The sequence below is a fragment of the Salvia miltiorrhiza genome, chromosome 2 (assembly GCF_028751815.1).
Source record: "Salvia miltiorrhiza cultivar Shanhuang (shh) chromosome 2, IMPLAD_Smil_shh, whole genome shotgun sequence".
NCBI classification, from domain to species: Eukaryota; Viridiplantae; Streptophyta; class Magnoliopsida; order Lamiales; family Lamiaceae; genus Salvia; species Salvia miltiorrhiza.
In genome coordinates, this window is record NC_080388.1 from 42,046,336 (window position 1) to 42,056,983 (window position 10,648).

The 10,648-nt window shown below is 35.2% G+C and overlaps 1 protein-coding gene and 1 pseudogene across 2 annotated transcripts; one reads left to right on the plus strand and one right to left on the minus strand.

Annotated features, from left to right (window-relative positions):
* Positions 1–834: 834 nt before the first annotated feature.
* Positions 835–6,064, plus strand: LOC131013516 (protein trichome birefringence-like 37; annotated as a pseudogene).
* Positions 6,065–6,533: 469 nt separating this feature from the next.
* LOC131013518 (protein CHUP1, chloroplastic-like) lies at positions 6,534–10,300 on the minus strand. 2 transcript variants are annotated; one of them, XM_057941625.1, is made up of 6 exons: positions 8,790–10,300; positions 8,297–8,428; positions 8,026–8,207; positions 7,832–7,943; positions 6,904–7,038; positions 6,534–6,807 (listed from the first exon to the last, which is right to left on the minus strand). In XM_057941625.1, exons 1-6 carry the CDS (start codon positions 10,017–10,019, stop codon positions 6,685–6,687), a joined length of 1,914 nt encoding a protein of 637 aa, XP_057797608.1. In that variant the 5' UTR covers positions 10,020–10,300; the 3' UTR covers positions 6,534–6,684. The 2 variants fall into 2 exon arrangements, with proteins under 2 accessions (XP_057797608.1, XP_057797607.1); XM_057941624.1 differs by having other exon boundaries at positions 6,534–7,038; positions 8,790–10,290.
* Positions 10,301–10,648: the final 348 nt, after the last annotated feature.

Sequence of the window (10,648 nt, forward strand, 5' to 3'; positions counted from 1 at the left end):
ATATATATATATATATATATAAGTTCAAGATCCATCGATATATATTTAAAAGAATGATATAAAAATTATATAATTGTATAAACTTGTCCTGGGCTAAAATTTTCTGAATTAGACTTTTCTCGAGGATCTAAAACTCTTAAAAAAATAGTACTAATTAAATATGCGATGCAAAAAGTAAAAGGCAAAAAATTAAGTGACTTTATTAATTAGGTCAATGTGTAGTTTTCAGGAGAGTTATCGATATTAACTATTTTAGCAAAATGTTGGAATCTGAAAGCTTCTTGTTTATATTTTGTTTTTTTGATATCTTACAAAACCAAACATCAAAATCTCACAAATTCCCCTAAACCCTTAATATTTTAGATATGTAGATACGACTGAGAAATATTTAGTTGAGTGCAAATTATTATATAAATATTATTCTTAAAATTCTTATAACTATAGATTGATCTTGAAATTTTTAATACATATTGAAATATTTTTGAAATTTATATGATATGCTCAAATTATACAATATGATCATGTTATTCAATTGTGATAAATATAAGTTAGTTGGTTATTCGCTTTCTCATCTAATTATCCAAATGGATGAGAGCATTTAACAACTTTTAATTACTTGAAAGGAAGAAAATAAACGGCGTCATAATTTCAAATTTAATAGTCATGCAACCAATTAATCTCCATATATTGTACTTATTATATATTTTTAAATTTCCTTTACCAAATTTAATTCCTGCATAATGAAGCTAGCAACAGTCTCGGCACTGGATCCCCATTATATATTGTCTTACATTTTCAAGATTTTTGTGTGAAAAGCTGGGATGGGATTCACGTTAGTCATTTTCATGTTATATTTCGTGTCTGCAAAATCGGAATTAATTACCAACACAAGTAATTATTTGAGAGATTATGGAGAGTTAGCAAGTAAATGCAAGTTGTTTAGTGGCGAATGGGTGTATGATTCTTCCTCGACTCCTCTCTACGACTCTTGGAGCTGCCCCTTCATAAATTCTCAATTCGATTGCCTCAAGTATGGCCGCCCAGACAAAGACTACCTCAAGTATTTATGGAAACCAAGCTCTTGCAGCTTGCCCAGGTGGGTCTCTGCACACGCATATCGGCATATATATTTAAAATACTTCAATTTTTGTCATTTCGGTTCATTCCACAAGAATGTACATTTTTCTTTTGGACATTATTTTACCACATACTAAAGTGAGTTCATATCTCCACTCACAACACGCTCACCTACTTAGTATTCATATTTTCATTTTAGTTTGTCCACTCTGCCCCCAGTTTAGTATCCCTTTTTATTATTAGTAAAAATATTGCACACAACCCTATAAAATTTGGGTCTCTTACTCTACTTTAATGACTTTAACACTTTTATAAATGAGGGATCCTTATTCTACTCACAAAACACACGCAACCACTTTAGTAAGACTCGTGTCATTCTCAATTAGATATTAAACTAAAATTCGTGTAATTCTCAAATGGATTCTAAATTGAAAAACGAAGGGAGTAATATTTATAAACACCCATACTATAATAAATGATGCACACTCTCGAAGAACAAAAGGGAGTCTTATTCTTTGCTTTCAAGCCTTATTAAACCTTTAACGTGCATGAGTTCTTATTAAATTATTAAACTTTATTTTATTTGGATTTAGAAAGTATTTTTATTTTTTCTGTTGACTTATTGAAATGTGGTTTTCACAAAGTTTTATAGTGTCTTTTATACGCAAAAAGAGCATACGTTATATGCATAATCAATGTTAGTTTATTTGATAAAAGTAATAAATATAAATATACTCCTCCGTCCCATCATAAGTGAAACTATTTCCTTTTTGGGCGTCTCACCTAAAGTGAGACTCTTTCATTTTTAGGTAAAAATTTTACCCTTTAAACACCTTTTTCACTTTTTCACATGCACATAAAATACATCTTTCTTAATTTATGTGCCCAAACAAAGGGGTCTCACTTAGACCATCTTTATCGGTCTCAATTCATGAGACCATGTCACCGCCACCTCATTACTATGAAAAAAAAAATAACAATTGAAAGTAGAGGGATTAGAAGTGGTCGACCACTTCAAAAAACCGACCACTCTCGGTCTCTCTCTCTCCTCTTATCTCATCCATTGAGGTGGTGACACTTGTTAACATATAATTGGTTCAGTAGATTTTATTTAGATAATTGATAAAAAATATTAATATCTTTTATATAAAATATTTTAAAAAAATAAAAATTATACCAAAATTTATATTTTTTTCGTTCTCTTTAAATAGAGACCACTCTTGCTATATTTCAACACACCTTCAAATTCTTATATTTTTAGTTTGTCGTAATTTTAATTTTTATTAGTTTGTTATTTTTTTCATTTTAATTTATATTTAATATTATTAAAATTATTATGATTAAAAATAATAATAAAATAATTAAGAAATATGTTGTGGTTGGGTGGTTGGGGTAGTCATTGATAAATGAACAAAAATAGAGGTGGTTGGGTTGGAATGAATATTAGTGATGTGAAAGAGAGAGAAATTAATTAAATATTAAAGGTGGTTGGATAGTTGCTGATAAACATAGCCTTATGGTGGGACGGAGAGAGTAATATAGTATATTTAAACTTTGAATTAGCAATTTGGTTTATTTGATTCTACAACTACAATAAAACATTTTTAAAATAGTACTCAAATAAATAAATAAATTCTATAAATAATAAATTTCTTTGGTCCCAAACTTAGGACAATTTAAAAAATCATCAATTTTAATAAAATAATAAAATAACAATTTTTTAGAGAATATCATTATATATATAGGATCTTGTTAATATTATAAATTAATAATTGTTAAAATATATAAATATTATGATAACTTGTTAAAATATGAACTTATTGTTAAATTAGTATATATCAAATAAATTTTGGATAGGTAATGTAATACATATTTTTATAGAAATTTAATTTCTTATGAATCACTCAAAATTAAATATATAATAGAGATATAATAAGCAATCTACATTTTATGTACTCAAAGCACTTGTTTTATTAGTATAGATTAGCTTTTATGCATAACACATAAACCTTTAAGGAGCTCTAAATATTACTCCCTCCGTCCCAAACGAAATATCTTGTTTTTCTTTTTGGGTTGTCCCAAACGAAATGTCTTGTTTCCTTTTTTGGCAATACACTATCTCTCTACACTTAATATTTAAATAATTTCCACCAACCCACTTTATCTACTTTATACACATTTCTTAATCTACGTGCCAAAAAGAAATAGGTCATTTCGTTTGGGACGGAGGGAGTATTCCTTATGAAACGCCCAAGAAACTTGTGAAGAAATTTTTAGATACCCACGACTTTGGTCAAATTTGCCCACATGTAAAACGTTGTAGTTTGACCGGTAATCAAAAAATTTGACATTGTATATATATAGAGAGAGACACTTCATTTCACTTGTTCGTTATTTTTTGTTACAGATTCGACGGCGCTGACTTTCTGAGAAGATGGAAGGGGAAGAAGATAATGTTCGTGGGTGACTCACTGAGTCTAAATCAGTGGAACTCGTTAGCTTGCATGCTCCACGCTGCAGTTCCAAATGCTAAGACCACCTTCGTTAAAGGAAGTCCAATTTCTCATATTACATTTGAGGTAGTGTATACTCCCTCCGTCCACGAAAAAATTTCTTATTTTTTTTTATTGGGACGTGCATAAAAAAATTTCCTACCTATTTTTAGATTATACCTCATCACTTACTTTTCAGTTTTTCATCATTCTCAATATTAATTACAACAACTTTTCACCACTCTCAATACATTCAACAACTTTTTCTCCACTCTTAATACATCAACAACTTTTTTCTTATGACACTCAACTTTTTTCTTTCGGACGGATGGAGTAGATTTCAAAACCAATAATTAACGAAAATAAAGTCCAACAGCAGTAATCTAATACTCTCTTCATTTCATTCTAATATGCTCGTTTTCATTTTTCGGACGTTCCACTAGAATAGACTCTTTTTTCATTTTGGGTAAAAAAAATGTATTTAATTAGTGTGAACCACTTCTTTCCTCCTAAAAAGTGAGCATATTAGAATGGGACAGATGGAATAATACTTTTTCTATTCAACATTTTTTGTTAAAATTCGTGTTAAAAACTTATCTGCATAATTTTAGGACGCGAATGGAGTAATATTTTTAATTTGAAGTGGTATTACTTTTCATTGTCAAATGTGTTTTTAAAAATTGACATGACACAATAGTAGGATATGAAAATATATATTATGTTGTTCTTATCTCACCAATATAATAAGGATGACTTTATTAGATAATTTATTTTTTTATTTATTAATAAAGCATACTCATTTTTGTCTCATTTAATTTAACATATTTCTTTTTTGGATAGTCACTTTACATAATAAATATTACCTTCTAAATAATTATAGCGAAAAGAAATAGGCCAAGTAAAATGCAAATGAAGGGAGTAATAATTATTTACTTTATAATTTATTGTGTACTAACACATTACTCCCTCCGTCCCAATAAATGTGGCCACCTTTCCATTTTGGTTTGTCCCACTAAAAGTGGCCACTTTCCCAAAATGGAAATATTTATCACATTCAATCTCTTACTACTTTATCACATTATCTCTCCTACTTTATCACTTTATTACATTCTCTCTCCTACTTTATCACATTCTCTCTCCTACTTTATCACTTTATTACATTCTCTCTCCTACTTTACCCACACACTTAAAATACTAATCTACAACTCCTTAATCTCCGTGCCGAAAACCAAAGTGGCCACATTTATTGGGACGGAGGGAGTATTATTTTACTAAATTTGAATGTGTTTAATTAGTAAATATTTCATCTGTCTCATTAAAAGTGGCTTTTATTTCACTGGCTTGTTTCATAAATGATATAAAATTTAACATATGAAAATGTGTAAGTCCTGCTATTTTTAATCACTTTACACTTTCTTCTTATTTTAAGTACAATAAAGCAACCCGTCACATTTAATAGGACGGAGGAGTATCATTCTTCTTTAATTTATCATGTCTTTATACTGTGGTGATATTGGTTCTAGGAACTGTTTGGTATTTGTGTCAATGTCATGATGTCGGCATATCTGTAACGTGGTCATATTCTAAGCTTTTTATAATAGCTTTAATGCGTCGATATGATATATGAATAATATGATACAATTATACAAATTGTAGGTATCTGCAATTGTTGTGCTTGCACTACGCCTAGCGAATCCTAATCCTAAACATACTTAAATTCCTAAAATTTAATGTTTAATTTTTTAAAATGCAGGATTATGGGGTGATAATATATCTGTACACAAGCCATTATTTGGTTGATGTAGTGAAAGAAGCAATAGGTAATGTCCTAAAACTAGAGTCCATTGGTGAAGGCGAAGCATGGAGAGGTATGGACATGCTTATATTCAACACATGGCATTGGTGGCTTCACACTGGTCCTAAAGCTCAAGGCTGGGACTTCATTCAATATGGTTCCACCATAACCAAGGATATGGACCGCCTCGATGCCTTTTCTCGGGCCCTCACCACGTGGGCCCGTTGGGTCGACCAGAATGTCGACCCTTCAATGACCAAGGTCTTCTTCCAAGGCATTTCTCCCTCTCATTCTCGGTAGTTAACTATACTTTATAAATTATTTGATTCTTTTTTTAAAGTAAATAAATTAGAACATCTATTTTAATTGTATGTTATATACTAATTCACTTAAGTCACTTGTGTGATAATATTATAGAAACTGCGATAAAGCACAAGAGCCCGATAAAGGGCCGATAGATTCAACAGGGCTACAGCCAGCTACCGGAGTTTTGAACAACGTGTTGAGTTCGTTTAAAAAACCGGTTTATCTACTAGATGTCACGGCCTTGTCGGAGCTCCGGAGGGACGCTCATCCGTCGAGATATGGCGGCGGCGGTGGCCTTGATTGTAGCCATTGGTGCATACCAGGATTGCCGGATACCTGGAACCACCTTCTTTATGCTGCTCTCATTTGGAAAGAGATGAGTGATTGAAGTGAAAGAAATAAGTTGACCACTTCCTTAATTTGAATTTCATGGATCTTAATTAATGTATAGCATTCTTCAATTGAAATTAAGTAAATAAATTTCCAGTGAGATACTTAATTATAGAGTACTCTACTCCTAAATTAAAGAGTATTAAAAAAGACTACTTATTGCAAAATACTCAACTTTTTTATAAAAATGTATCCATTGAGATTATGTTGACTCAGTCTAATTATGTTAATGTTACATCTTATGTTGCACTACTAATATTGATTTACATTATGTTTATTTTGATTTTTTCTATTTTGCTGAAACAGGATATCTCCAATGGAATAAATTAAAACTAGTTTCTTATAAAATGTGCCATATATCTGTTCAAAGTAGATAAAACAGATCATTGTGATTTAAGTTATCGAAATAGATAGAATGAATTCCATCCAAAACTAATTAGAAATTGATGTTATAAGTTTTGTTGCAGAACTCATTGTCACAAATTTTCATTTATTGATTTAAGATTTTAAATAAATATATTTGGATCGCAAGATAACTGCGGCCAACTGTATTCACAAATCTTTAACTCTTTATACAACAACAAAAAGAGGAAGCCGTTTTCTGAAGCTGAGTTTGCTACAGAATCAGCAGGGACTAGCAGAGGACCTGCAAACGAATTTCTGTTGGTGTAGATTTTGACACAACTGAAACTTCTCTCTCAGTTCTTGAAACGCCTTCATAGTCTCCACGTCGAACCCGCCCGCAAACTGAGAATAAAACCCGAACCCATTTCCGGGTTTTGTTATACTAACTGCGTATATTGGTGGAGTGAAACATGAACGGACACAAAAAAAAAGTATTACCTGATGAACTCGAAAGGCGAACTTGACGCCTTGGACTATGAGCTCCTCTTCTTCGGGGCCACTGGCTACCATTCCGAGCTCTGCCGATGCTCTCTTCATGTACTTCATTGCCAATTTCACAGATGCCAGCTTGATCTGCAATGGCAAGGTAATTATATACTTTCATTTTTGTCATTTCACAATCATAGATGAAAACAAATTGTACAGACAAATACTGTAAATCTTTAGCTCAAGTCAATGTCATTACAATTATATTATGACAGCAAGTTGTACAGTTTCACATAAAACTCATAAGCACAAATGATGAGAGAGAGAGAGAGAGAGAGTTGGGATACTAATGAATGAATTTCATCAATACTTTCTCTCCACTGATTCCTTGAGAAGAAAAACCAGAACAACATTGTTTGACAAGGTTTCTCTTGTTGAAAATGAGACAAAATTTCTTACATCTGATTAATTTAATAATGTCATAATAATACTATAATACATAGTTTGTAAATTGTAACAATAGGAGATAGCAACAGGAAACATACAAATCATGGCAGGTCGTAATAAAGAATCAGATTCCCAGCTAATGAGCAACAACATAAAGAAGTAGAGAATTTCAGACACATTTTAGAATGCATGTGTGGACAATACAAAATCAGCCAAAAACCCTCTCCACGCCTTTTGTCCTCTACCCAACGGTCATTTTCTGCCTAAATTGAATATTCACAACCTTTATTTAATTTCTTCCTAACAAAATGTTTATCCTAAATAAATCACCAACTTTCTCTGTTTCATATTCACCTATGAACTGATATTGTAATGATATTTCACTAGATCAGATGACATCGCCTTAACTAGTTTCAGCGCAAACAGCTTCACGAATCTCACACACGAGTTGCAAACACGAAGAAGTAAGGACTAATTAGGTCAGAGGATTCACCTGACTTACAAAACCGGTGTCCAGCATCCAATCCATCGGAATATGGTGAACTTTGTACCTATTCGTAGCCAGTTCCCTCATCCTCGACAAATTATAAACACTGTGCTCCAATCTGTAAAAAAGGCAAAAATGTGAATTACAACCTCTGTGATTATCATCCCACGACCTTCAATTTTAATTGACATTTAACATACTTCTCAAAGAGGGACTGCATTTTCTTGAGAGCAGGACCACAGTGTTGTCTAGGATCATCATGAAACGACGAAACTTCAGACTCCAGCTTCTTCAAATCAGAGTACCCAAATGCAGCTTCTCTCAGTGCATCAGCCTTCTGCTCCGGCCAGTCGAAGTGCTTCAGCACAGCCCTCTCATCAACCTTCACAATTTTCCATATAAACATATATACAAATTAAGCAAGAAAATATTGACCATTTATTCAGTTTTTTACATCCAAAAATTAGGTACCAGATATGAAAGCTCATCATCAAGCCATTTAACAAATGAGACAACATCTTCAATGTCAGTGAAAGCAGCATTTTGAACTTCTTTGATCAAGAATCTGATGAAATCTCCTTGGGTCTCCACATCTGTCTTGATCTGCAAGCAATTAATGGAAAACATTTAAAAACAGTAAATGAACTTAAATTAGGCGGCCTACAACAGTTTAATCAAATGGTTGAAATTAATATATCGTCATAAAAGATCACATGGTTTCATTCAATTTTACAATTTTCATGATTTCAAATATGGATACTGAATTTAAACCCTGTTTTTATCTTCCAAGTAGAATTGCCATGAAAAAAAAAATGCAGAAATTTCAGAAAAGGACAGCCAAGGAACCCATCTCCGTGAGACTGCGACATTTTGGCATATGCTCTATGGCAAAAACAGTAAATCATCTCAAACCAAATCAAATAACTCTATTTTGGATAAGTAATAAAGTAAATAAATAATTTACCGCGAGTAAATGTGAAGAACGGTTCTCGATTTCTCCTATCATATCCTTGGCCGCAGCTCCGGCCAACAGCCCATCGGAGGAGTTGCCGCCGGAATCCCGTCTGCAGCTCGAATCCCTCCGCATCAGCGAGTGGTAAAACTCAACCACCTCCGGAACTCTCCTGACCTTCGCCAACGCCGCCTTCGATTTAATCCCCTTCGGCGGTGGTGGAGGAGGAGGTGGCGCAGGGGCATTCGATTGCGCCGGAGGCGGCGGCGGAGGAGGAGGCGGTGCCGCAGGTTTCACCGACGGTGGCGGAGGTGGCGGCGGAGGCGGAATGTTTGAAATCTCAGCCAATGCGCGGTCAGCTGAATCGGAAAGAGAGCCGCACGACGGCGAAGAGACGGATGAAGACTGAAACGACGACGACAGGAGTGAAGACGGCCGCGGCGGCGGCTTCGGAACCCGCGGCGCGCGGGATCGTATCGCCATTAACGCCTCGGAAGTTTCTGGAATCTCCTCGGAATCGCACCGAGAATGCCGAGACGGCTCGGCGCTCTCCGCCGCGCCGCTGAGCTCATCCTTCTTCGAGCTCGTGACGGTTTCGCAGAAATTCGCCGCAATGTTACTCTGCGTCACGCATTTCCGCAGAACCTTGGCCCCGAAATTGTATTTGTGATAATTGTTGGTCACATCGACGAGCTTCGGCGTGGAGGAGGAAGACGACGTCGTTTCTTCGTGCTCCGCCACCGCTCGCTTAATATCGCACAATTCCGCCTGCATGTATTGGATCTTCTCTTCGTATTTATGATTCTGCTTCGTCAATTCCATGTGCAGGAACTCGTTTTCATTCCTCAGCCGCTCATTCTCCACCTCCAAGCACTCGATCTTCTTCCTAGACCGTTCAATTTCACAATCCTTACTCGAAATCTCGCTCTCGAGCACCGGCAGGATCGCGACGGATTCCTTGAGCAGCTTATGCTCGAGGAGCTCCGTCTTGAGGCGTGACTCCCGCTCGCGCAGCTCCTCGACCAAGCGGATCAGCTCGGAGACGTCCGGTGGGCGCGGCTGGACCTGCGCGGAGGAGCGTGGGAAGTAGACGCCGAAGGAGCGGGAGAAGGCGGCAGCGGAGCCTTTCTGGCCCTGCGGGTGGTGCTTGCCGGAGCTCGGCGTGGAGGCGTCGGGCTTGGGCTTCGGTTGAGCTGGCGATTTCTGCAATCCCATTGCCGTTTTAACTTTGCCGGCGACCATTGTGGTCTTGAAAAATTGGAGATAAATCGGAGTCGGCGAAAATGAATGAAATATTTACAAGTTGAGAATGGGGTTTGGAATGTGGATAGAGTAGGACGAGACTACATGGGTCGTTGTCGTTACGACTGTAACAGAGTGTATTTTGGAGAGTGGTTTATGGGTTGAGTGGGAGAGGGAGAGGGAGAGGGAGAGGGAGAATTTGTTTGTGAGTTACTACACCAATTATCGAGGAACGGCCTTCTTTTCTTGGATCCTGTCTCATCAAATATCCATACTTTCAGAATTCAAATTTTTACCGTCCTACACCAGACTATTTAAACACCATCCACTCCAATTATTTTCTTCTTTTATTGGAATGTATGCTATAAAAATAAATATAGGTTTGAATGGATGAATTGTAGTACATGTATTTATATCAGGTCATTGTTTATAGTAAATAATTATTGATTAAAAGTATACGATTATTGTATCATTAATTATTTGTATGTTAGTTTGTCACCTCATTTATGTAAAGACAAAAGATCTAGGATGCAATTATCACCATCTCCTTTATCTAGCTCAAAATAAATGTACATGACGAAAAAAACGAATGAATTTAGTTAATTAACATGTTTGTAAAGTGTAAATGA